This window comes from Aulonocara stuartgranti (genome assembly GCF_965226115.1).
Source record: "Aulonocara stuartgranti genome assembly, chromosome: 7".
In the NCBI taxonomy this organism is placed as follows: domain Eukaryota; kingdom Metazoa; phylum Chordata; class Actinopteri; order Cichliformes; family Cichlidae; genus Aulonocara; species Aulonocara stuartgranti.
Genome location: NC_138945.1, coordinates 18,282,888 through 18,310,602, shown reverse-complemented (window position 1 = coordinate 18,310,602; position 27,715 = coordinate 18,282,888). Strand labels below are relative to the sequence as shown.

The 27,715-nt window shown below is 42.2% G+C and overlaps 1 protein-coding gene across 3 annotated transcripts in view; it reads right to left on the bottom strand.

Moving 5' to 3' along the window:
* Nucleotides 1-289: 289 nt before the first annotated feature.
* The window catches only part of LOC309712104 (carboxyl-terminal PDZ ligand of neuronal nitric oxide synthase protein), a 60,212-nt gene continuing 32,786 nt past the window's right edge, over nt 290-27,715 (bottom strand). For 2 of the 3 annotated variants that reach the window (XM_082542704.1, XM_082542705.1), the window contains 9 exons: nt 25,892-25,984; nt 25,727-25,785; nt 24,317-24,425; nt 23,508-23,649; nt 21,374-21,546; nt 16,584-16,745; nt 15,459-15,663; nt 14,361-14,691; nt 290-2,361 (listed from right to left, as the gene is read on the bottom strand). In XM_082542704.1, coding sequence (XP_082398830.1) covers nt 1,800-2,361; nt 14,361-14,691; nt 15,459-15,663; nt 16,584-16,745; nt 21,374-21,546; nt 23,508-23,649; nt 24,317-24,425; nt 25,727-25,785; nt 25,892-25,984 — 1,836 coding nt within the window. In that variant the 3' untranslated portion in view covers nt 290-1,799. Of the gene's footprint in view, nt 2,362-7,031; nt 7,284-14,360; nt 14,692-15,458; nt 15,664-16,583; nt 16,746-21,373; nt 21,547-23,507; nt 23,650-24,316; nt 24,426-25,726; nt 25,786-25,891; nt 25,985-27,715 lie in introns of all 3 variants that reach the window. The other variant, XR_014278187.1, reaches the window with a different exon arrangement.

The following is a 27,715-nucleotide window of genomic DNA, read 5'->3' as shown; positions in this document are numbered from 1 at the left end:
TCTCAATGTAGCTTCAGCTCTGGCTGTGGTTCAAATGATGTTGACTGTACAGCGGTTACAGGAAATTACACTGAATGAAAAGGCGTGTGAACAAAGATCGGCAGCAGATTAAAATATGTGCAACGACAGGAAATGTAAGCAGTACAGTAAGCACAGGTTTTCTTTGAACCCCCTCCTTCCATAGCACTCTTCTCCCTAGGTGTCCTGTGTGCAGAAGGTAACAGGAAGTAAGGGTCTAAGACTTTAGTTCATTTCAAGTGATCCACAAATAACCAGAAACAAATTTTTCTTCAGCTGTTTCTCTTTATTATTTTTTCATCCACATGTTATTGCTGTTAAGCTCCCTGCCACGTGTAATGTTGGGAAAAGCCTGATTTCTGTGTTTTGCCTGTACACCTGCAACTTTACACTCCCCCCCTGTGACCTTGTGTGCTTTACCCCTCAACTCCATTTATATTCACTTCGACTCGCAGAAGGTGGCACTTTATTCGACACCATTAACAAGGCAACAGAAACCTTATAAACGTGAAGTTAAACAGCTACTGCTTTTCATCGTCCGTCGTTCCGATTATTATCTCTAGCATTTTCTTCAACATTTTATGATTTCATTTATAAAATGTCAGACATTTAAAGTAACTCAGTTTATTGAATTTTTCAATCTGGTTTGATCTATGGTGGAACATTTTGGCATTTTCATTTCAACTTCATACAATTATTTCTTTTATAACTAAACTGTTGGGATGAGAGTGAAGTTTGATTCACTTTAAACTACTCGAGGTCCTTTTCTCTCGATTGAATGCCAACAATGTTCCCACCGTTTAGGTTAATTCACCCTGAAAACGAAAGCAGATTTGTTGGGTATTCAAGATTTGACAAAGATAGAAGCAAAGAAGAGAAAATCCATCTGCCAAGCTGTCTTTCTCCAAGGTCCTCTCTGATTCCCCAATTATCTTCCCATTCAGTATCTTGTAACAGACTCCCCACTCAGACAGGCGCAATCCATTACTTTCACGGTCATTAGCTTCATGTCGAGTTTCTCAAAAAGAAAATGCTTTTAATTCAAAAATCCCCTTTGGTTTTAAAGGATTGCATCCAAAACAAATCAATTGAATACACGGAATACCTGCAGACATTCCACTCATTTTCCCAGCAGTGCTTTAAGGCCCACGAAATGCAAGTAAGAAAAAAACCATTCTAAAACCCACTAACCTCTGAGAGTACAAAAACATAATGCACAGCGCTACACAGCTGTGCGCAGACCGCAACACATCATTTTCCATTTTTACTGACTTTCTTGTTCTTTTCTTTCCGCCCACCATTACCCGTCGGGTGCTCCTGCAGAAATCGAGGCTTCTCCCAACATCAAAATCACAAGCACTTGCATGGTCATCGTGTATCTTTAGTTTGTACCACAGTGAACCATCATACAAAATAATCTTTTAACGTCGACTACTAGCAAAAATAAAACGTGTTCCCTCGTTGGCTTTGAATTCTACGCTAAATTGACTTTAACGGTGCTACATGTATTCTGCTAAACATTCTAGTCACTAAAAAGTAAATTAGCTCATTATTTTATTACAAAAATACTAAATCTGTCCACAGGCTAATCAACTGTACAATAGAGTACTTTCCAGGAACTGGTATCAGCTACTGTGTGCCTGTACTGTGTCACAAGTGGGTGGAACGATTAAAGGCCCTGAAATAGAGCCCAGTGCAAACATAGGAGGGTCTGATAGTAAATATTAGATTAAAAGCTGATTGCAGAAGATGATGGAAGTTTTCCAGGAGATCAATAGCTCCTAGCTCCGCTGAGGGACGTTAGGGTCCTCCTGGCTGCTCTCCAGCAGCTCATCCTCAGAAAAGCTGATGTGAAGGCAGGTATCATTCATCGGGGAGAAGGGCAGCGGGTGGCCACAAGTGTCCGACTGTGAAGTGAGGGTGGGGGCTTCAGTGGGATACGACTCAGCGGCTGAGAGAACGGTTTCCCCCCTCTCCTCCACGGGACTGTTACAGCCACTGGAGGCTGTTAAAAATGTCCCACGGTCCCCGAACAGGTCGTCGTCGTCACGCAGGGGCGACAGCAGGGACTTGGTTTCGGAGCGCACGCCCGAGTCCTCGCTGGTGGAGCAGGAGCTGCTCTCGCCGTTGCTCAGGGAGTGGAAGTCACCGGATGACAGCGAGCTGGGGGTGATGTCAGGGAACGAGATACTGCTGCTACAGCTGGGGGCTGTGTCGTTAGAGGTGACCTCTGCGGGCGTAGGCGCAGCTGCGACCTCTGACCCTGGAGACAACGTCCTGCTAGCTCTCTTGCGGTTTACGGAAGGTGGAGGAGGGTCGAGTTTGGGGATTATCTGCCTGCACCTGTCGGTGAGAAAACAGAGGCACCGGTTAGTGAAGCCTTCAACCGGCTAACATGTTGAGAAACAGTAGATTCATGAGCACATTTTCTGTTTGGTTTTTTTTGGGGTTTTTTTTGCTTATTTATATTCAGCATAATTTTCTACATTATTAGTAGAAGAATGCACCTTGAGCCAGTTTTGCTCCATCAGTCACATTATACTCCATTAACCTGAGTGCACTGTGGTGTAAGCTGCTACTACACGACACAGTGACTCTGTCTCTGGCTCCCTGTTGTTCCGGCTGTCTAGGAACTTATCTACGTCCCACAGCTTCTCTGCGGGGGAAACGGAGGGACGGGCGAAGAAAAAGAGCCAAAGACTGCGGGAGGGGAAGCGTAAAGAAGCAAGGAAAAAGCTGCAGGCTTTCCCCCAACCAGAAATAGCTACATTGCTCACTCTGATTTTACCACCATAACATCATGACAAGCACCAGTGCTCACAACCACACTCAATTATAGGCATTCTCTTGGAAAATGATTCCTGACAAACATCCGATAACAAGCCTCACTTCCTCCCCAACTCCTCCCATTTACATTATAACTGTGGCTGCTAACTTCGTTCCCCCGAGAAATCTGGTCCGTGGGTGAATCCTGGGCTGAGTAATGAACTTATGTGACCTAATGATGTATTTGCCGTCTCCACACGAGGATGATGATGACAGCTACAGTAATGATGGGGAAAACATCTCCTGAGATAATTATCCGCCATTTCCTACACTAACAAATGGAGCAGCACAACGTAGCACAGGAAGGTAAAAGTCAACCTGAACTCCACTGACTCCAAAGGCACAGGGGGGTATCATTAGTAAGCCAGTGTAGCTGTGGGGATTGCAATGCAGATGAAGAAAAATGTAGCAATGAAAGGGCCGGCATTCAAAGGTTGTGGTTCCCTGAGAATGGAGCCGACTGCTTTAGGATCCCTCGACTTTTCCTCAAAGGACAGCATGTGGTAACTTTTTTATTTTCAGTTAAATGTATTGGAAACTGTTTTTATTGACTGACACAAAATGTGGCACCTGCATCAACGGTGGCCACAGGCTGAGTTTTAATGAGGTTAGCAGGTTAACATTTGTGGTTTTCCATGAAACGATGTTAAGAAATTTTTGGTGGAGACATTCATGTTTATACTCAAAGTAGCACACATAGTGAGCCCTAAAGGCAAATGAATCCACTTGATTCTTACTCATATTTAGCTTCTTTTTGGGCTGGTAGGTTCACTGTTCACGCACAATCTGCTCATTTAACGGTTTGACTCTGCAGCAGGTTTAAATGGTGTTATTTTTAAAGTGCTGCCAAGTTGTGGCTTGGATTCCAGCTGGATTGAGCATCAGGCTATTTTCTTTTCCTCTACTTTCTGTCACTATTTTGATTTAGCACTACTCTGGAAGACCAGGACATACAACTGGGATTGGGGTTGTCAACAGAACAGATACTGCTGATATCTTTCAATACCAAAATTCTGAAAATGTGACAGTACTTTTGTGTTTTTGCCTTAAGTACTCTAGCAGGCCTTTGTACTGAAGCTGTGAATCTTCTGGAACTGAACGAGATGAAATATGCCAGGAAGTGTTTTAGTTTATCCTCACTTGCTAAAGAAATAAAACAGGAACACACACAAGCACAGGATAAACTACACTTGGAAGATTGTGACTAGTACAGCTGCTGTAATTGCTTTGCCACGCTCATTAATAAGAAGGCTGGTATGGAAGTACTTAGTATTCGAGGTAGATGACCAACGAATTCGTCAACCAATTCGCCAAAGGCAAAATGTAAAAATGCTGTCATGTCATTGCAAGGGACGAGGAAATAGTTCCAATACTTTAGCGAACCACTTAAAACAACTGACATTCAACAGCATCCAAAGTTAAGTCAGCTATAGTGCTGATTGTAGGGCTGCCACAAACGATTATTTTGATAGTCGACTAGTCACCGATTATTTTTGCGATTAGTCGACTAATCAGATCATCATCCATTGAACGTAAAAGTACAGCTTATTGCACCAGCAGCATCTGCTCTTATATAACTATCATTAGCTTACAGCTTTAAGTGTTTAAGGTCTGTGCTAACTAAAAATAAAGACAAGATGATAGTTAATTGAATTCTAATTAAATGTGCAGATTGTTTCGGTGGAGTTTAATAAACTCAGCCGATTTATTCAGGAACAAATAAAATTACTGAAAAAAGCCAAACAATAACATTTTTAAGTTATCTAAGTGACTTGTATATGTTTAACCTGAGTAGGGCGGTGGGTTTGAAAACGATCTGCCGGGAGTCCGGTGCTCTCATGGCCCCCGGCTAGCTATCGAGCTAGTGGGTAACAGACGCCTCCGAAAACGTCGGCGCGCTTTTGAAAATATGTGGTGTCTTGATAAACTGAGCAGATATTTGAGGTTTACACAGCTACATTCTCGCCTGAAAATATGTTAAACGTTTATTTTGTGACCCAGAAAGAATAATAAGAGTAATATTAAAACTAACTAGCTGCCGCCATTGTTGACAACTGCGCTGGGCCGCGCTATGAATTCTGGGACACAGTTTCTTCTTCTTCGGGGTTTAACGGCAGCTGGCATCCTTGTACATGCAGTGCTGCCATCTTCTGTTTCAGTCCGTTATTACACTCTTAAATCCTGCTACTTATTCCTGCTTTTGGGATCTTACAAAGCTTCAAATGACGCGTCGACTATTAAATCAGTCGTCGACGATTTTGATAGTCGACGTAATCGTGACTAGTCGACTAATCGTGGCAGCCCTAGCTGATTGGCTAAATTAAAGTAAATTATTGCTTCAATAAATGCTTAAACTAATGTTAATGTATATAACATTACAACTTCTAATATTAACATTTTAAATAAATACTCTGCCAACACCATGTCTGTATTTTAAAGTTACAGTGTGTAAAATCTCACCACTAGACGTCAGTAGATTTCTTTACCCTTCCCAATTCAAGAGCACAATCCTAGCTATGGTGGCCACCGTTTATTTGTATTGAGTGTCAGTCTGCTAACCCTTTCTGCTGTGAGCGAAACTTTGACATTTAGCAAATAAGCTCTCATACATTATGAGAATGTAATCAAGTTGTTTATCAGAGCGAAAGCGTGATTTGTAACATACATGAGCCTAACATTAGCTGGCATGACGTTAGCTTATAACCAGCTGTTGTTGCTGGATAAAACATGTATTATCCTTCACATCTTGAGTCTGAAGAGCTAATTTAAATTTTATTATTATGTAACATAACAGCTTTCATTCTATATTATGTAGAGCTACAGAGTGTTAGTGATTAAACAGTAGATACTTTAGCAAGAAAATACTGAAAATAGGTCACTGAACTTTAAAAATCCAATGCTCAGTTAGTCCCGTTAGGTGTACAGAATACAAGATGAGCTAAGGACTGGGGTCAGACTTTTGACTGTGAAATGGCCCACAGTAGCCCACAGTGATCAAGTCGTCCAGTGCTCATTATCCTATAAAGTCAAGTGATTATTATGAGAGTACCTGCAATGACAGTACAAACACAGTTCAAAAGAGAACATGAGTGCTTACTTCTGGTGTATCATTTGATCAGCAATTAGATTCAGTTGATTTCACTGTGGATTTATCTTTTTTTCACAATGCAGCTGGAAAACTACTACTTCCACTACTTCTAAATTGAGGCAGGGCACAAAGACAAGCGCAGTCACAATTCCCGGCTGATCCCAAGCTAACCAGCAGCAAATGACTCCTCAGCAATCTTCTACGCATCCAACTGGAATCTCATATAGGGTGTGATATTAAAACTAGTTTAGTTGTTGTGCACCTGCCAGCTGCTTTGGATTCCACCCCAGCTCCTCCCTTAGTGCTGTGTGTGACTTAATTGTCATATTGGTCAGTGACTGCCACTCGGATCTGTGCTGCAGGTCTTGCTGCTGCTATGGGAGGAATGCTCCCGGTTGGCCTTTCCACGTTTCATAAATGCGGATTAATATAAATTAACTCTGATGTAAATACAGTTCTGTTTTGACTGTAGTGGTCCTGACTGAACTTGATTAATTACAAGATTTCTGATGGTTTCTTTAATAGCTGCTTGTCACACATGCAGCAGAACAGTACGTGAGACCTCTGGTGCTTTATGGCGGTGGATGGTCTTCTCAGATTCTCTCGGTAAATCAAAACATGCATGTGACAAAAACACACACTCACACTCTAAAATATCTCACAGAGCCGACTCTAACAGATCGAGTCTAAGACAGGTACATAAAGATGTGCCGCTCCTCCAGCCCTGCTCTGACAGTTTTACAGCTCAGGCCAAACCTCCACAGATAAAATAATACCACGTCTTGACAAGAACGTTTCCTCTCTTCTGGCAAAACCGGGAGAGACAAAACAATCCAACAAAAGGTGGAAAACAGAGACAAAAGTGCTGTGCATAAAACATTTGTGACTCATTGATTACCTCAATGCTAATGCGGCTTCTAAATTTGCAGAAGCACATTTGAATGTAAATAGAGGTTACGCAGTCATTAGCAGAGAAATCACTGGCGAGACCTACGCACGAGCCAGCGAACACCCACACTGTTCATCCACTGCATGCACAGCCTCATGCTTGTGCCACAGACACATGCTCCACATGCTGGTTACCATGAGTAATACTCACATAGAGGGAGGAGAAGGGGCAGAGAAGAGGAGGAAGAGGAAGAGAGGAAGGGGGCTTAGGCAGTGGCAGAGAGCTCCCCGGGCTCCCAGGGAGAAGCAGGTTGGTGCGGTAAACGATGAGAGGGATGGGGATGGGGACAGGGCGATGAAAGGCATGAGCTGGGGGGGTTTAAGGCAGTGGCTGATGATATCTCGTTAGGAAATGAGGGATGGTTAGAGGAAGAAGAGGATGAGCAGGAGCGGGTCCTCACACCTGTACCAAAGAGAGGCCACAATTAGACGACAGAGAGTCGGGGAGCTATGCATGTGGAAGGAATAACAGCTAAAAGGTTTTGGATTTGAACATTTCCATCATTGGTACCCTCCGTGGTAATATCTAATACCACACAGTAGCAGACAGGAATGGAGATATTCGGTCGAGCAGCTGGGTGTGGAAGTATTTTCCCCCATTCTAAACTCAGCTTCAACAAGTCAATAATAACTTTGGTGTTACATAAGGTGGAAACATGCACTTCCCTGACTAGACCAAAGGTTTTTCCATCAGTCTGACTTGGTGCGTGGCGCTGAATACAGCTGCAAATGCCAGCAAGAGGTGAAAATCAGAGAGATAGCGCATTCAAAATGCTTTGTGGAAAATATGCATTTTACAAAAGTCACCTTTAGCTGACCTGAAATCCAAAGGTAGCATTGCAAAGTACTGCATGACCTCAATTCCAAAAAACCTGGAGTGCTGTGTAAAATGTAAATAAATACACAAAGCAAAGCTCTGCAAATCTCACAAACCCATATTTTACTTGCAATATAATGTGGAAAACATAACCAATGTTTAAAATGAGAAAATGTACCAATTTAAACAAAAAATAGGGTCATTCTGACGTTGATAGTAGCAACACATCTTTTAAAAAAAGCTGTGAAGTAGGGAAGGGGCCATGTTCACCATGATTTAACAATACTCGATAAACATCTGGGAACTGAAAAGACCAGGTGCTGGACTTTTGGGAGAGGGATGTTGTCCCATTTTATTTGTGATATATGAATCTAACTGCTCAACAGTCCTGGGTCTTCTTTGTCATCATTTTTATTTCATAATGGACCAAATGTTTTAAATTAGTAAAAAGTCTGGACAGCAGGCAGGGCAGCACCTGGACTTTTCAACTACAAAGCTGTGCTGTTTAATAGCTGCAGTAAGCGGTTTAGGATTGTCTATCTAAAATATGAAATGCCTTCCTTGCAAAACCTGTTTGCACCTTTCAGCACTCATGATGCTTTTGAGATGTGCAAACTGCAAATTATGCAGACAATAATGCACCCCCAATACAATCAGAGATGCAATTTCTATTCTTTACTCCAGAGAATGCAGTGTCCACGTTTTCCAAAAATAATTTCAGTTTATCCAACCGCAGAACAATTTTACAGTTTAATTTAGTCTATTTGAAATGAGCGTTGGTTCAGAGAAGACAGCAGAATTTCTGAGCAGTGTTCACATATGGGCACTTTGTTGAATGTTAGAGCTTTAACCTCTATTTGTGGATGGCAAAATGAACTGTGTTTACAGACAAATACTTTTGGAAGTGTTCTTGAGCCCACGCAGTGACTTTACAGACAGAATCACGCCTGTTTTTAATGCCTTGCTTCCTGAAGGCCAGAAGATATGGAAATCTAGTATTGATTTTTATCCTTCTTTCTTACGCACAGAGATTTCTCCAGATTTTCTTAGTGTTTTGACAATGCTATGTACTACTGATGATGCTTTTCTCAAATTCTTCACAATTTTACATTATTCTGAACTTTTCCACAATTTGTAGCACCAGGTTTTTGCAGACCAGTGAAACCACTGCCTGTAAAAACCATGTTACTGACCTGTTAACCTAGTTATTCCCCCCAACAGCTGTTTCTTTGTAGTGCTACTTACTTTTCTAGCCTTTTTGGCTTTTGTCAAATTCAAAAAGCGCTAATACCATTTTACAGAATTTTGTTCGTTTATTTACATTTTCACAGCAATTCTAACATTTTTGGAATTTGGAATTTACTTAAAACTGAAAGGATTACTGTCATTCACTGTGCTGGTTATTCTGGCACTATAAGTTACTGCATTTTTTTCATGTATTGTAATCTGTAAAAACTGGACAGAACACAAAACCTTGAGGCCTGTCAATTGCCTTAGAACAGCAATGCAAGTCAACTACTTTAGGCATGCATAAATAATGTCAATAATTACCTCGCTTGAAAATAATTTGTGGTTAAATTAAAAACTTGCAGAGAAAACAAAAGCTGCTGGTGTAGCTACAGTAAAATATCTCCAAGCTGCTGTCGCTCTGCTGCTAGCTTTCTACATGCTACGTTAGCGATCCTGCTAGCAGCTAATGATGCATGGTTTGAACTGAAATGTGCCAGCTCTGACATCCAATCCAATCCAGTTTTTCGAGTCAGGACTGAACTGAGCTCACGACTGGACTCCATTAGATTGGATTGGTGCATTGCTACTTGGTGGCACATGATAAATCTGCAAAGTAGTGATTAATTTTCCTTCCATAACTCAAAAATATCACAAAAACAAAATATCTTCTTAATAAAAAACTTTCCACAGACAAGTCTATTACTTAAGAAATGGTTAGTAGATGGAGTACCAGTGCCTTTTCCCTGAATTATTTTACTACCAAAGATATGTGACAGCCTTTTCACTGTCTGTTCTTGAACTAATAAATCTCACATGAAAATAAACGAACAGAGCGGAGAGAGGAGCAAAGGCTTTTTAAAACATTTATTTACAACCTAAGTACACATGACTAATTTTTTAACCATTAAATAAAAAGGAACAAAGCAGTCAATCACGAAGAGAAAGAAGAAAAGAAGTAGGACGTGTAAACTCAAAGGGGACGCTGGGCCTTTGTAAAAGCATCTTGTTTTTCTACAGAAACTAACACTTAACCCCAGTCGAGGGTGTTGGTTAGATGTCCGTGTGGGACGTTTAAGTTTGTAGATGGACGAACGTGAAAGTCTGCAAAACTTCAAAATTCCACTAATTTTTCTGAAAAGCAGAAACCTGCCAATTTGAGTGCCTGTCAAAGCTCATTCTTACAAACTTTCCAGCTTTGCAGACATCACATTCAGCCCAATCTGAGTCCGAATGCACGAATGAATCTTGCTGAAAAACTGTCAAAAAACATTACAGTAACTGTTTGTGAAAAACAGCATGCAAATTCAGCGGACAGTATGGGTTCTGCCCAAATGCCTAAAACCATTATCCAGTACGCTCCCATCACATTTGTGCAATCAAATTATCAGCCGGCGAGGTCTGATAGTGCAGCTCGGAAACAGAGACCATGATGTGATGAAGCAGCAAAATGAAGAAAAGATGGAGGAGAAAGGAATATCATGAGATAGGTCAGGAAATGTGATTATGCAACATGCAGTCCTGTCGGAGAGAGTGGAAGAGAATGCAGTGTATACAGTGCAGTGTATGCCACGGGAAAGTATGACTCACTTGTGAATATAAGCTGGCTACTATATGTTTCTGTCTGAGCTCTGTGTGGGCAGGCTGCAGCTTTTAGCAGCATTGTGGCTCAAGGGATGTCAATCTTTGGTCTGTCTACCACTTTGGTCCAGGTAGAGATATCTCACTAACGTATGGATTGACTCAACATTTTGTACAAACGTCCGTGCACTCAGGAGTCTCCGCTCACTTTAGTCATCCTCTTACTCAGCTCAAAGTTGTGGCAACAAAGTGTATTTTAAGCCTACTATAACATCCTGTTTTGATCCCACTCGTGTTGTGTAAAGGTTGACTCACTACACGGCTGGCTATACACCGAACGCTATAAGCGGCAACATAAAGCACCGGGGACAGCTGGCGAGCTGAAGAACACACATATGAATTTGTAGGATAATGCGTGGTGATTTTGCATTAACAGTGCCAATAGATTCTGTCACTCTGCTTGACCAGTGCTAGATATGGGAGCAAGGGAGGGCGGGGAGGGGGGTAAAGAAGAGATGGGAGGGAGAAGATGGCACTGGAGGACCTGTCTAGTCATTCGCAGAACATAAAATTGGGCCACTCAGGCTGTAAACATTGATCCGCTGGGGAAATCCAGAAAACAAAAGCAAATGGAAGCAATAAAATTTGCTATGCAGTGGGTGGGGGAGGGCAGACACAGGAGGCGTCTCACTGCGTCAAAGGTAATGCAAAGGAGTTTGGCAAACGGGTGGGGTGGGGGGGCACAATAACACAAAGGAGATGAAGTTTCCATTTTTCCACTGCCGCCCCCACCTCCCCTCTATTTTTCCTATGCTGTAGCAAATTTACAAGATCTGGCTGGGCTACATAAGCTTCATCACATCACCTAATCTAAACAGCAAAAAAGGTCAAAACTGTTTGTTGTGTATTTCTTCTGCTCAGCAGTAACCCTGACTTTCATCCCTTTTGTATGTCGTTTGTGTAAGAGCCGGGCATCAAATTTCAAGATTGCTTTTTACATAAAGATGATGTCACTCAGGAGAGGACGCTAACACAAGCCAATACAGGAGGAGGAGGATGAGGAGGAGGGTGGCAGCCAGAGAAAAGTCACTTTGGTGGTAAGTTCCTGAGCTACTTCGTCTTTTAAAATAGAAAATGTGGTGGGGCAGTGAAACAGCGGGAGCGAGAGGGCCTTGCATGCGAGCCGCACACTCCCAGAAGAATTCAATATTCAGATGGAAATGTACAGTAACAGGACGCTTCTCTTTGGAAGACGTCTGAGGTTAACCTTTGTTTTTTCTTTTGCTTATGCAAAAAAAAAAAAAGATAGTAGCAGGGTAGAGTTTCAGGTTGTGAATGGATGTGAGTGGGGACTGGCTGGGACGAAACCACAGGCTATGAGTCTGGATAAGCACAAGCAATCTGCCAGGTCAACTTCCCATTTTCCTCCTTCACTGTTTTGAAATCATCTTAAAGATGCTCTGTAGAGCCAATTTAAGTGTGTGAATGAAAGGAAAAGGAAACTGGATAAAAAGGAAATTACTAAAAGAGTTTATCCTGACTGAGAACTCTCCTGGATCTTTTGTAGTAAAAGTTTAGAGCAGGAGGGGTTTTAAGAGCATTTAAACCTAATTAAAAAGTGATTATACACAGTAGTTCTATATATGTTTGCAAGGCATGTGTGTGTGTGTGTGTGTGTGTGTGTGCGTGCACAGGTATCACTGGGCGGCATGCCAGACAATTTAGATGCTGAGTCAAAGGTAAGGTAGTAAAAGCAATTCACAAGATAAAATGTGCAAGCGAGAAATGGAGCCTCGAGTAAGCCTGAAAAGCAAAACACATTAATAATGAATTATTGCAAGAAAACGATCACATTTACTGTCCTTATTCTCTCGATGTGTGGTTTAATGGCTTCTCAACATGAGTTTGTTTCATGAAACAGAAACACGAGGCCAGAGTTTAGAGCTGATGGAGTTTCGTGTGTTTCTCTTAAATCTCATTCCCTCTCATGAGCAACTCCAATCCCCTCTTTGTTTGTCTAACCCGAAACCTTCTCTCCCCCGTGTTCTGTAATCCCCTGACTGCAGTCACACTTTGATTAGCTGGAGGCGTTTTCTGCTGAGTCGAGCTGTTCCCCGCTAATAACACTGAAAGCTAGCGGATGTGTATGTCGCTGCGTAGCCTGGTTACCCCAAACACAAACTGACATAAGCAGCATGCATGGCCATTAAAGGAGCTTAACGTTCGGGGGAAATGTTCAGCAAGTTGGACGAGGATATGTGTGCTAAATGTCAATCTATACTCCTTAGTTTAACTTAACAGGAGAAACAGCTAATGCTGTTCAGTCCAAAGTTAGCAAAACCCGCCTGCTAGCGTCGTTAAAGGTTACCAATCCAATCAACTTCTTTGAAACAAAGTTCTGCTTGTTATTACTTTTCAGTTTTTTATAATACTCCACATCATTCACATTTAACTCTAGAATACTAGTATACAGAGTTAATGCTGACTGCAAGGTGACTAGGTCCTGTGGCTGCACACTAAGCCTAAATCCTCACCACTCTTCCACCGTGCTTGACAGTTGGAATGAGTTCCAATTTGGTTTGTTTTTTACCAAATGTGCCACTGTGCATTAAACCAAACACCCCTCCACCTGTCCAAAGGAGATTTTTGCAGAATTCTCAAGATTTGTTTAGGTGCAACTTTGCAAACTTAAGCCATGCTTACGCATTCTTTTTAGAGAGAAGAGGCTTTCTCTTACCAACCCTTCCAAACAAGTCATACTTTTCCAGCGTTTTTCTAATCGTACAATCATGAACTTTAACATTTAACATGCCAACTGAGGCCTGTAGAGTCTGAGATGTAGCTCTTGGGTTTTTTTGTAGTTTCTCTGAGAATTGCACAGTCTGACCTTGGGGTGAATTTGCTCCTGGGAAGGCTGGCAAGTGTGTGGAATATTTTCCACTCTTAAATAATCGTTCTCACTGTAGGATGATGGACAACTTGTGTGGAAATGGCTTTATAACCCTTCCCAGATTGATGACAGCAACAATTGCCTCTTTGAGATCAGAGCTAATGTCCTTCCTCCTCGCCATTTCGTTAACACACACACTTGCATGCTCGAGACCAGCAAAACTGCCAAAACGTTTCCTTTTAGAGAGGTGCTCACACTTGCTGATGATGAATAAATCAAATGCATTTGATTAGCAGCACCCGGCTGCTAATTACCCTCTTAACTCCTTTAGAAGCAATGAAGGTGTAGATAAATTTTTATGCACAGCATGTGCATTTGAACTTTTACTAATTAAATAACTACACAGTGCAATATGGCATCTGTAGTTGTTCATCTGAATTTTACTTTATTTTAAAAGCCACATAATTTTTGTTCTTATCTCCTGATATGTAAAACGACTGATTGACTATACAAGCCGTATTTCTCTTCTGTCATCATGGACATGGGAGATGGATGAGCAAAATCTCCACGCCCCACCACTATCTGGTGGATACATCGCTGCTGCTATTACCAACAAACAGTGCTATGTTGATCACACTGCTGTGAAGGCACAGACTCTGAACTGTTAGTGGCAGGGCTTTGCCTAGGCTAGATAGCCAAGGAATTTTCATATACCAAATTCCCCCCTCAGGCAACTGCATGTGATGTCCTCCACTCTCTGAATTCTTGTATAAAAGAATTCTCACTCTTGTGTATTTGAGGAAGTGATATGAACAATTTCCCAATGCTGGGATAAGCCAATTTGTTGTTTGTAATAGCGTTACAGCAAAACAGAAATTTCTGTATGTATGTATATGTAATTGCTTCACTCCAGCCACCCAATATTGTCTTTTTCTTTACAATAAACATGAAGACAGCAGTCTTACTTTTCATCCATGCTGGCAGAGTTTCGGGATGTGAACGGGACAATCTCATTGCCGGACATCTCCTTGTCTTCCACAGCGCCATTTGCTCTGATGAAGGGGTCCAGGTCATTGTTGGCTGAGGCTGGTGGTTTGACGCCGCTCTCCATGTTAAGCAGATTGAGGTAGGACTCAGCACAGCCCACCTGGGTGGGCGACAGGGGCGAGGTTTCGAACAGCCGTGAGGGCGTGGAGGTGATGAGGTGGTCCAGGGTCTGACTGTAGTGATTCTTCAGATTTAAGGACAGGGACTTTGCTGATGCTGAAACTAAGCCACCTGATGACTGCTGGCCATCTGAGAAAAACAGAAAAAATGGGAGACAAATCAACAAGAGGTTTAATGACACGAGTCACCTGTAACCAGCATGCAGACTTTTTAGAATAGTTTGTTAAGATTTCTAACTTTCATTATAGAAAAAGATCTGGTTGTGCACTGATCTCAGGCCAGCCGCACCTGAGGTCAGCAAGATTTTCTCTAAGCCAACACAACTAATGTAGAGACTGACAGCTCTGCCTCTAGTTAGTTTCATTCTTTTAGCTGAAAAAGAACAAAGAATAAAGGCTGTTATCATCACCTTCTCACTGAGAAGTAAGATATTGCTGAGGGGAAGTGTTTTTAATCCACTGCGCACAGTATGATTTATGCCACTGTGCGTTACACGGGAATGCGTGGGGGGGGATAACACAGTATGGGGTTGATGCATGGTTCTCGATTTTAATTTTCAAGCCTGTATAAAAGCGCAGTAGTCCTTTCAACGTAAAATGTCATCTGTCGGGCTGGCAGCCACACACTCCTTTTCAGTTTGGTTAAATTTCTCCAGGCTGAATTGCTCGACAGTTTATGCTAAAATTTCATCTTCCATCACCACAAGCACAGATGACAATGCTGGCAGGCGCGGGAAATCGGTGAGTGAGCGTGGCTTGTGTCGTGACTTTCATCCACAGGCCAAAAAAAAAAAGGAGTGAGCAATCAAGACCGCAGCACATAGACAACCTGACCTGACAACAAATTACTCAAAAGGCAACATGCTGTTCTCAGCAGTCACCCCTCCAGTCGCCTACCGTGTCCATTAGCTTGCAGCTCCTGTTGCGGCTGCCCTGGGTGTGTTGCTTTCAGGGCGCGGGCCTCCAGCTCTTTCAGCTGCTGCACGAGCAGGGTCAGGTGTTGCAGCAAATCCCTGTTCTGCAGCAGCAGCTGGTGGACGCGGGCCTGAGCCTCGATACGAGCGGCGGTCTCTGCTGCCATCTGATCTTTCAGCAGCTGTACCTGGAGAGAGAACAAAGGCCGAGGTGTGTTTTGTTTGAGTGGGAACATTTCTGACCTGAGCGTGCAAAATGGAAACATAAACAGTGTTCTTATACATCGCACCCGGCATAAGCTCCAGAATTTTGCGGAGACAAATTTAGATTTACGTTACTTTCTATATTTATAATAACTAGACTGCAATGGGAAGTGCTGACATTCTGGCTGTTTGGGTCTAAGACTGACTAAGTGGTTGGTGCAGAAGACTTACTGCATTCAAATGTTTTGTTATCATCATTTGTGTGTCTATGTTTCAGCCCAGGCAGTGAGATATTAAGCTGCAATAACTGTCCTTCCATTACTGTGTCAGTTCTGCCCTCTAGTGGGACAACATTAATATGAGAAACACAGAGAAGCAGGTAATAAACTGTTTGTTGCTGTTTTCTCATTATGCAAATTCGGAATGTGCTCTGGGGTGAAGCAGAGAAAAGTCTACCTTATTTTTGTGCATTATCCATGTACGTTTCTAAATAGGCCAAAGGAAGTTTAGTCATTTTTGCCATTAGGCAAATTCACAGCATGAGCCAGGATCAACCTAAAAAGTTACTGGCAATAGCAAAAATCATTTATTTTAATTCTGAGTAATGAAATGCCATCTTCAAAGTGCCTCTAATAATCTGAAATCCTGCTGGTAGAAGACGATAATAAAAAACATAAAAGAATATTTTTTAAATGTTAGTTATTTATGAAGTGTGAATAGAGACATTTACCACTTAATATCTGACGTGCAGCTAAGTCCAGTTACAGTGAATCTCATCATAAAGCTCTGAATCTGTATTTTTATTACATGTACAGCAGAGGATTAAAAAGTATTCTGTACTTTGGGATTTTTGTGTGTGTCTAATGCTGTACACCCTGTAAGACTGTGTGTATATGATTCTTACCTGAGCAACAGCCACGTGTGTGTGCTGCTGCTGCTGCTGCAGCTGCTGCTGAAGAAGCTGCAGGTAGTGCTGTGATGCCAGCGGAGTAATAGAAGGAGAGCAAGGGCTGCTGGGAGTAATGCCTTGGGATGTCACAGTGAAGAGGGACCTTCGATCGAAGTCCTAACCCCAGACAAACAACACGGAGAGAAAAAAACACACTTATTGATGAAAACAGGCTGGCTTGGGACGAAGGTATGAGGTTCGAGCCTTCAGAACCCACGGAGCTGCTAGCTGCATGTCCTAGCTGCATAACATGACCTATTTATAGACCTTGGACAGATTAATGCAATTACCATACTAGCGGGATATAGACTTTCCTGTTCTGTCCCCAAGATCAAGATAGTCATCCACTGAGCTCCCGAGGGGCCCCTGCTGTAATGCCACTTCTATAAGCTATATGCTCATTACCATATGATTTTCTCGTTTCCTTCCATCCTGCCTCCATCTGTCCTGTAACACATTTTTAACGATTTTCCAGATGATCTCTGGTAGCATAAAAATTTCCTGGAGATATAGGGCATTCCTTAAGTAGCTTTTCACTTCCCCTCCTGCCTTGCACAGTAAGAAGGGCAGATAGGTTGTGGGTTTCTGCATCTGGGGTATTTGCAGTCATCAAAAAATGGAGGTTGTGTGTGTGTCTGTATGTGTGGTGATGGTTTCATGACAGAACATACATGTAAAACATATAAAACACAAGATTTATATGTGTATAATTACACCACTTATTATTACTAAAATGAAATGAAAAGAAAAGAAAATGCCACATCTCACCACTAGAGGGCAGGCAGAACACTGTAATGTACTTTCAAGTTCAGGCAGATTTTTATGAGAGGCAGCTCACTGGCATTACATTAAATATGAGGTTTTAGCTCTAATGTATCAATGTATCTAATGTTGCTCTCACAGGTTCTGACACTGACACATAGCAAGTCTGCTTTACCACATTTTTAATCAACTATGAGCAACAAACTATAGTGATCATAACTTTATGAACACACCATTTTGTCCATTTTACACAAGAGCTTTCCATTTTAGTCTCTAACATCCTTGCTATTTTTGAAGTTGATGGGAATTAATAAAAACAATGTCATATGCTTCAAGCCACCACTGGGATAGGCTATGGCCGGCACCTTAGTAACCAGTAACCAACAAAATGCACAACAAAAAATACATTTTGTTTACAGTCTGTTTTTTGGCTAATTAAAATTGGAATCATCATAGTTAACACGAGACACGGGAAGTTAGCTAGCTAGAGCTAGAGCGCATCACCTTTGCTACTCTTTTGTTCAAATAGAGGCAAACAAGCAAACCAAAAAACAAGATGGCGACATAAGGCCCTGGTTTCACAGACTCAGAGGAAAAACATATCAAATGGTAAGAGGCTGATGGCAGACACTGTGAAACTGATTGCTAAAACTTTATTTGCATAGGCCTACAACCAGTCAGTGACCCATCCCCTGCCAGTAGGCAAACAGTTGCTGGAAGCTGTTGGTACTTGGTAGATGAAATTGGTTTCAAAGAGGTACAAAGTGCTGTGCTGAAAAATTCTCTGTGATATCTTTGGTTGTTTGGTAGCTGTTTGCCGCAGTTACCCATGGTTTGGATGTAAGTTTCCATGTCTACAAACACTTGCTAACTGCTCTACGAGCGGATACTGGTAAAAGTGCAACACAAACTAGAAATGGAAAACGTTGGCCTTGAAAGTAAAAGTTGGGCACAACTTTTACTCTGAAGAGGTTTGTGTCAAACAGCGTGGGTTTTACTACTGCCTGCAGACAAGCTTTCTTTCATACGAACTACAGGCAACAAAGTGTTAGCAACCACAAAGAGCTTTTTAATCCAGTGCCCCCTTTATAAGCAATTTCAAAGCAATAGCCAGGAACCACTCTCAAACCAGTTGGGGAATACACATTTTTCACCAGTGACCAGAGGTTGTCAGAGGGTCCCCGACTCGTCTCTAGGCCTGTGTGACTGAGGCATAAGATGACAAACTATAAGTAAAATGGTAGTCTACAAATCAGTAGGTGATCACAGTCCATCTTTTATATACAGCCTATTGGGCAACAAATGTTCACTTACTTAAGAATTCTAGTTAAGGAAGACTTTTTTAAGGTAATAACATTTTAAATGTACATTATTAGCTTAAAAAAAGTTATGAAAAAGCTTCAAACTGATGAAAATCAGTGTTAGTAGTTGTCTAACAAAAAATACACTCAAAAAAGCAAGCTGATTTAACACTTCAGATGGTGTCAGGGGCATTTCTGTTCATTTCTTTCCCACCCTTGTGGTGAGTGTTATCATCCTGGCATTCAAATACAGCCAGTCCCTTTGTCAGCTTTACTTTACGTCTTTCCTGATATCCAATATCTCTCATTATTCCTTCCCTCATCTATTTTTTTTACTAGCTGCTCACTCTCTCTTATTCCCTCCTTGCTTATCTTCATGGTGCAGATGTTGGTGAACCCCTCAATGGGATTACGGTGGCGTTTCTCAGAAAATCAAAGGGAACACGCTGGGTTTTTGGGATTAAGTGTCGCCCGTACCCAGCCAGCAAAAATATTCAGGTTCCTTGCTCCTATTGCACTCTCTCTCTTTTAGTAGCATGATAACAACTGTGCTTGCCACACTTGGTCCTGGTGACAAATCCAAAAGCAAGACATCAGAACACACCAAAGCCTTTGCATCTTTTCCTCCTATTGCTCTCAAAACCATAAAGAAAGATCATTGTCAGCTTTTAATTTCACAGGGATTCAAGCTCTGCCACATGTTAAACACAATCTAACCAAAATCTATTATTTCCCACCTCATGCAAGAGTTATCAGGTTATTTTATGTCTACAATAGGCTGCCAAATAGCATCTTTTATTAGTCATGAAGATCTGCAGTCAGTGATGTGGTCAGGTACTGCAGTAGATGAGAAAGCACTATACTGTACTTACTTAGTTCAATGAGCCATTTGGCAGTGATATGCCTAGATTATAGTATCAAAACACCACTAGAGCCAAAGCAATGAATCAGAGTTGATGCCCTGCAGCTACAAAGGTAGAAGCCGTTTGATGCAAAAATGAAAGTCATCATTACAGTGTGAAAGCTCCTGCCTCACCCCTACAGCCAGTGTCAGAAATAAAACAGGAGCTTCCACATGGAAAATGTGGTGGAAATATATACTCCCGTATAAAACACGGGCATTGTTTTATACGGGTCTTTGTGTGATTTTTCAAAACAAACAGACTTTTTGTTATAACTGAGATTGTGCTTATGAATGATGCCAATTAAGGCAGTTTTTTTTTTAGCTTGTTTCTCATTGTTGCATTAAATTGAAAGGGGAATTTTTAATCAGAGTACAGCATCAAGTCGGTTAATTTGTGGGATATGGATCAGGTGAGTTAGGGGGGTGTTGATCAGTTTCAGCTGCTTTGGTGTTAATGAAATTATCGACAGAGGGGGAACAATGGGACACAAAACAGAAATGGTTTTGTATTCATTTCAATTCAATTCAATTTTATTTATATAGCGCCAAATCACAACAGCAGTCGCCTCAAGGCGCTTTATATTATTGACTGTTTTGTAGGTGGAGGCCATTGAAATGGTAGCATGAGTCTAACTCCTCCAGGATTCAACATCAACACGTGCCATTGCCAAAAGGTTTGCTGTCCCCCAGCACGGTCTCAATAGCATGGAGGAGATTCCTGGAGACAGACAATTGCTGTAGTAGAGCTGGACAGCGCTGTAGAAGGTCCTTAACCCATCAGCAGGACAGGTATCTGCTCCTTTGTGTAAGGAGTAAAAGGATGAGAACTGCCAGAGCTACAAAATGACAACCAGCATGAACGTCTCTGACCAAACAATCAGAAGTAGTATTCACGAGGGTGACCTAAGGGCCTGTCATCCTCTAGTGGGCCCTGTGTTCACTGCCTGACACCATGGAGCCCGACTGGCAGTTGTCATGAAATATCAGAAGTGGAGCTAAAACTAGTGCCCTGTGCTTTTCATAGATGGCAGCAGGTTCACCCAGAGTACATGTGACAAACATGAAAGGGTCTGGATAAGCCATGGAGAACGTTATGTTATCTGTCTGACTGGTTTGGTGGTGCGTCAGTGATGCTCTGAGGAGGCATATCCATGGAGGGATGCATACACTGCTACAAACTAAGTAACGGCACCCTGACTGTCATTAGGTATTGGGATAAAATCCTTGGATCCATCATGAGACCCTGTGTTGGTGCAATGAGTTCTGGGCTCCACCTGACAATGCTGGGCTTCATGTGGCAAAAATATGCACGTTTCTGGAGGATGAAGGAACCGATACCATCGACTGGCTCCCATGCTCATCTTACCTTACCTCCAATAAAACAACAAAAACTGCCTCTCTACAGTAATTAAATGAATGTATGCGTCCACTTATTGCAGTAGACTGTATGTGAACGAGGCTGTTCGGCTGGAATTTATTTCATTCTCTTAATGCTGGAAATGGGAAATAAACCCTTCCAGCTCTAACGTGTTGTCCAAATGTAATCGTGTGAGTTTGAAAAATAAATAAGATGCTGACATACAAAATGTTACCATAACTTCTGTGTGCAATACAGAGTAAGACTGATGGCTTTTCAGAAAGGGAAATATATCATAAAATAAAAACCTGTGTATTAGGTGAAATATCCTGAGCTTCATGAATAATAAAACAACATGTTTCTGTATGTTCATGTACCTGATATGTCAAACCTGTTCCAGCTTTGTCTTACAGTATCTTACCATGATGGTCTGTCCAGGCTTGACGACGTTGAGTTCAGCCAAGCTCTGGAGAATTTCGCTCACTGCCTTCTCACACAGAGAGCTGCCAGCTGCAGGATCTTCTCCTCCTCGCCGTCCCTCATGTTTGCTGTCCTGCTCATCTTCCCCTCGCTCTGCCCCCGTCAGTGTGCGACCTGTAGAGGAATACACAAAAATGTCCACATCTGGTACATGCTAGATGTTCTCTCACATGTCCAACTTAAAGAGTCATTTACTGAACAAGCGCCTATCAAACAAACACGGCCCAAATTTATATAACTCTATAATAATGCTATTTCAAGCACACACATCATGAATAGCTCTCTTATGTCAGATAACATTTCAGTCACTTTGAAAATTACCCTCATTACATGCAACACTGGCAATCACCCAGTTTTTTTTTCTCCAGTAACCTGAAAGCTGTAATCATGGGAATCTTTCCCACTGCTTCCCCCATCCTACCTACACAAACTGTACTCAGCACGAGGCCTTGGAAAACACTCAAACATTACATATTATCTTAAAGTTGTTCCTTAGATTCATTTACATCCCGGTGTAACCAGTCATGTGCCTGTTACCATTCAATCACCGTTCTAAATGAATCGGATGGTGAGATTTGACAGTTCAATTTATGCCATGAAAAAGCATGTAATCAGACTGAAGAAAGGCAAAGTCAAACCTAAGTGACCAATGTCGCTCATAAATACTCACTTTTCCAGTGTTCACCAAATTTAATGTGGAATGGTTTCTTTTCTTATTTTTAAGCTTGCCTTTGTGGAGAAGGGAAATTATTTTACTGCTATTGTTAAATAATTGTCATCAGTACCATTGCATTAATAATATAATCTGGAGTTTATATTGCATTCAGATGTTTAAACAGTGTGTGTCTTTCAGAGAGACTAAGTTGCAGGCTGACAGGAAGTTGCAGGTTTGCAGAGTGTGCCTTTTGCAGAACTGAAACCGAAAGCAGAGTCTAAGTGTAGGTTATTTTGAGGAGCATTTGAGGACGAGACACAGACAGTAGGTGAAGAGGTGACACAAAGAGCATGTGAGGTCAACACATACACACACATTAGTTAAATTTATTTAGAGGAGAGATCAGTTATGTCTAGACAAGAAAGAGGAACAATTCACTTTGAGATAAGAACGGAAAGTACCAAGCCATGAAAATAGAAGATGATTTTCTGGGTGAAAAGTCATGATGATGTTGATCTGATCTATGTATAAAATGTACCGGTGACGCATGAAGGGGCGTCAGTAAACAAACCCTGATGCTATAAAATATCTGTTCATGCTTTGATTAAGTCGAGGACTACTGGCTGTCTGCGTACAGAGTGTCTTCCCACACGTGTGTTCATTAAAATCATTGTTTGACCAAAGACCTTCTGGACCAAGGCTGGTTTGTACTCTCCTTCCTCAATTTTGAACCTTAACACCTTTAAAAAAAAATCTATGTTCTTTAAAGTCCTTAAAAACATACACTGTAGTCCACAATATACACAAACAGTCATGTTTCCAGAAAATCCTAAGCACTAATACTGATTATGCTGGCAATCTCCTGATTTTTCATGTCACCCAGCTTTGGTTTATGACCAGAAACTTGCCAAACTGATGACTTTCCCGACCTTCCTCTACTTTTATGTATATATCAACATCTCCATCTCAATCAAGTGTAAGCTTAAGTAAAACCGTAATAATATTTTCAGTTTTCTCTTGATGTTTTTATGGAAATTTTGCACCAACTGTATATTATAGCATTTAGATCAGGTGCAATAGGGCAAGCGCGGGGTACACCCTGGACAGGTCGCCAATCTGGTGCAGGGCTAACACAGAGAGAGACAACTATTAGTACTCACCTGTAGCCCTATGGGCAATTTAGAATCATCAGTTAACCTAACTTCACTAACTGCATGTCTTGGGAGGAAGCCGGAGTGCTCTGAGATAACCCAAACACGGAGTGTCCATGGCCATTTGAGCCCAGGAACATCTTGCTGTGAGGTAACAGTGCTGCTCCATTTTAATGTCATATTTATTATAATAAATAAATAAACGTGTAGATAGTAAGCTGAATTAGAACTGACAGAAAAATTAGTAAATCTCATCATGTTGTCCTCACCGTGGCTGCTGGGCTCCTCTGTTGACTTGTCACTTTCTCCGTCAGCCTGCCCGTCAGCATCCTGCTCGGCGTGCTGCAGGCTGAGCTTGTGGCACACCTCAAACGCCTGACCTACTGTTCGCACCATACGCATGGCCTGTGTCTGCCACAGAAAAGAGGAACATTGTGATAGAAATCAATGCTTAGAGCAGAAGTACAGCATAATAAGTCAGTTACACTGATCAGCCTAATACAAGTTTTAAATATGAACTATTAGTAATTTTGACATTTTATGAATTGGACAAAAACAAAATCCCCTTTGTGGCACAATTTTCATGACTGATGTAAAAACCAGAGCAGCAGTAACTTGCAAAAAAACTGCGGACATATAAAAAGAACCTAAAATGGGGAAAAGTAAAGAAATCCTTGTCTCAAATATGCAGCTGTAATCTTTGTCCTTGAGTGCATCTGTTCTGTATTCACAGCATGCTGTGGATCTGGTAAGCCACCGAATATTAAATAAGCCACTACAAATTGAATCTTAAATCAAATTTAAAACCAAATATCGAATAACAGAGCTGATATCATCAGAATGAAATATTCTTGAATGAAACAGCAAAGTGAAAATCACAGAATACTAAACTACCAGACCTGATGTCTTCTGCACAGTGTTTTCTTTCTTCTGCCTCTAAAGGCGGCTATGCCCCTGTAACCAAGCTCTGCTGGCCCTAACTTCAAATGGCTGTAACTATCATAGTGGACATAGCGGGGACCCATAATAAGCTTTTCATGAGTCTGGTTAGAAGACGTGTGAGCCAGTCAAACTGTACCTTCTTCTTTGACTTGAAGACGTTGCATCTGAAGGAATTACTGGAGCCATCTCTTGCAATGTAGCTGAAGATCTTTAAGTCCTGGGAGTCATGTGATACGTAGAAAATCCTGAAAACACAACAGCTGATTTAAAAAAAACTCTCTTGCCTTTTAATATTAGGCATTTGTATCTAATAGCAAATAAATGAGTGGAGCCCCACTGATTTAGCAGCGCCAGGATATTTGCCTTTTGCTTATCTGCAAATAATTCAGTATTGGCGTTTATTATGGCTGAAAAAAACAGGAGAAACACCGTTCAACTACTTTGTCTATGTTGATGTTGCATAGTTTGTCCACCGGAGGGCACTTTGCAACTTCCCCACTGGCAACGTGTGTTTGGAGTGTCACAAACAATCAGCAGAGCCAGGCAGAGCATAAATAAGTTAATAAATTAATTAATAAATAACTACACATAACAACTGAAAGGGACTTTTTTTTTCTAAAAGAAAAAAATATTAGTGGCTTTAACGTGATCGCAGAACCTTGGCTTTGTTATCGGTCTTAAAATCCTATATCATGAGGGTGTGGAGCCATTAATCAAGCACAAATAATTCACCTTCTTCAGAATCAAGTAAAAGAGCAATACTGTGCTCAAAGTGCTTTTTCAAAGACACCTGCTACTGTACTACACTACTGTGGCTTATACTGTACAGACATTATGTCGTGGTTGATACTACACTACTGCCAGTGCAGTAAACTGGCACAGGTCAATGTTTCATCTGTTTCTAGCTCCTCTACTGTCAAATGTCTCCACTGGGAAGCAGGCAAACAAATTATAGCGACCTACTGCTCAAAAAGCACACTTACACACACAGAAAGGATAATTACATTGAACATCACTAAGACCCTTGGTGAGGTGTGGTTCTGCCAAATGAGATCCTCCCACAGATTTATCCATAATTTACATGAACTTGCACTCAAATCTCTGACTGCACACAAACCTTGCTCCTACTAGCATCTGATATGCAGTACAATTTTGACACGTTACAGTTAAATCGCTTGGGAGCAGGTGACATCTTCACCTTGTCAACTGGTGACTGTTTGACTAAAAAAAAATTAAACAATGACAGAAACATGCTTCACTAACTACAGTGCATGCATAAGCTGTCCCCTATGTATTATGAATGTAGGCCACTGGGCCCGCAGTAAAGGACAAAATATCCACTTAGAGGGGTACACTGTATAACCTGTAGTCTACTCAAAGCAATTACTTTGGGTAAAGCATACATCAAGATGCAGAGAGCAAAGAACAGACTGTGCTGAATATCAGGCAGCTTTATCCTCTGAGTCTATAACCGAAAAAGGGAAGATGAGATGTTATTGCTTGTTTATATATGAAGATATGAACTTGTTTCGAGGGGTGCACTGACCTGTATATTGGATCGTGCATGATCAGCATTTTGCTCTCATCCCATGTCCATTCCTTTCTCTGTGAATGAAAAGAAAGAGCTTATATCTCAGTTCTAATATTCTCGTGGTGGTGCTTCATTTCTGAATCCAGGAGAAAACGGTCATTTTGGATTCTGGTAGCTTGCCTTCTGTTTCTTCCTTAGCATCACCTTGACCCCGTCCACAGACACCACGATGCTGACCTTTTTCTTCTTGATGTTCTTGGCCTTGAATTCGTACTGGGAAAGTAAATGAAAAAAAGTAGATCGGAATATTAATCATGCATACATAAAGAGCATCTTATGTGTGATCAAGATGTGATCAAGATGGCGCCGAGTATGGCAGCCTCGTCGCGAGCTCCCCCAAGCAACGGCTTTCTTCTGTGTTTAATTTTACTTTTCCTTTATTTTTTCACGAGCAGCACTTGTCTCCTTGTGTACGACCGACAAACCTTACTGGACATAAAAGACGGTCTTTCTTATAACTTTCCGGAGTTCAAGTTTTGCAACACGGACGCTCCGTTTGCAGACCCCCCATTCATCTCACCTGAGACGCCTTTGTTCTCTGGCCCTGGAGGCCGCAAACGCCGACGCAGAGGGAGAAGATCTGGCGTTCTGGTTCGACTGAGACGGCGCACTTACAGACCACCGTTACCCAGTTTATTACTGGCTAATATGCAGTCTCTGGAGAACAAGCTGTGCGAGCTTCGGGCACGGATCTCATTCCAGCGAGAGATGCGGGACTGCTGCGTGATCTGCCTCACAGAAACCTGGCTATCGGACAAAGTACCGGACTCCGCAATACAACTGCCGGGGTTCTCTGTGCACCGCGCGGACAGGTCACAGGATCTTACTGGGAAAAGCAGAGGCGGTGGTGTGTGTTTCATGATCAACAACAGCTGGTGTGATTATGCGAACGTGCACCCGGTCAAATCCTTCTGCTCACCGGACCTGGAGTACCTGATGATTAAGTGCCGGCCATTCTGGCTACCGAGGGAATTTACAGCAGTGATTATTACGGCTGTTTACATTCCCCCACAAGCCGACACTGACCGTGCACTCAGGGAACTGTACAGCGCGATCAGCAGCGAGGAAACCGCACACCCAGAGGCAGCGTTTATCACAGCCGGAGACTTTAATAAGGGAAACCTGAAGAAAGTCTCACCAAAACTCCATCAACACATCCTTTTCAACACACGTGGAAACCGGCAACTCGACCACTGTTACACCTCTTTCCGGGATGCGTACAAAGCCCTCCCCCGCGCCCCATTCGGCCAATCAGATCACTGCTCCATCCTGCTCCTGCCCGCCTACAGGCAGAAGCTGAAACAGGAAGCTCCAACCCGGAGGGCGGTGCACTGTTGGACGGACCAATCGGAGTCTGCGCTGCGGGACTGTTTTGATCACGCGGACTGGGAAATGTTTCACGTGGCTGCTAGGGACATTGATGAATACACAGACTCAGTCTGTGGATTTATCAGGAAATGCGTGGAAGATGTCGTCCCATCCAGAACAGTCAAATCCTTCCCAAATCAAAAACCCTGGATTAACGGAGATGTTCGCGCGGCACTGGCGGCACGGAACACCGCCTTTGCCTCCGCGAACACATCGGACTACAAACACGCACATTACCAACTCCGGAAGACGATCAAAGCAGCCAAACGTGAGTACAGGGACAGGGTGGAGCAACAGTTTGACAACCCTCGGAGTATGTGGCAGGGACTAAACACGATCACAGACTTTAGAGGGAAAACCAGCACACCGCAGACCACGGCCTCTCTGTGTGAGGATCTAAACGTATTCTACGCTAGATTCGACACAGCGAACACCATGAGACCGGACAGTGTGCGCACCGCGGATGACGTCAGTGCGCACACTGTGTCTGAGGAGGATGTGCGGAAGTGCTTCAGGAAGGTGAACGCACGCAAAGCTACTGGTCCGGACGGGATTCCCGGCCGCGTCCTCAGGTCA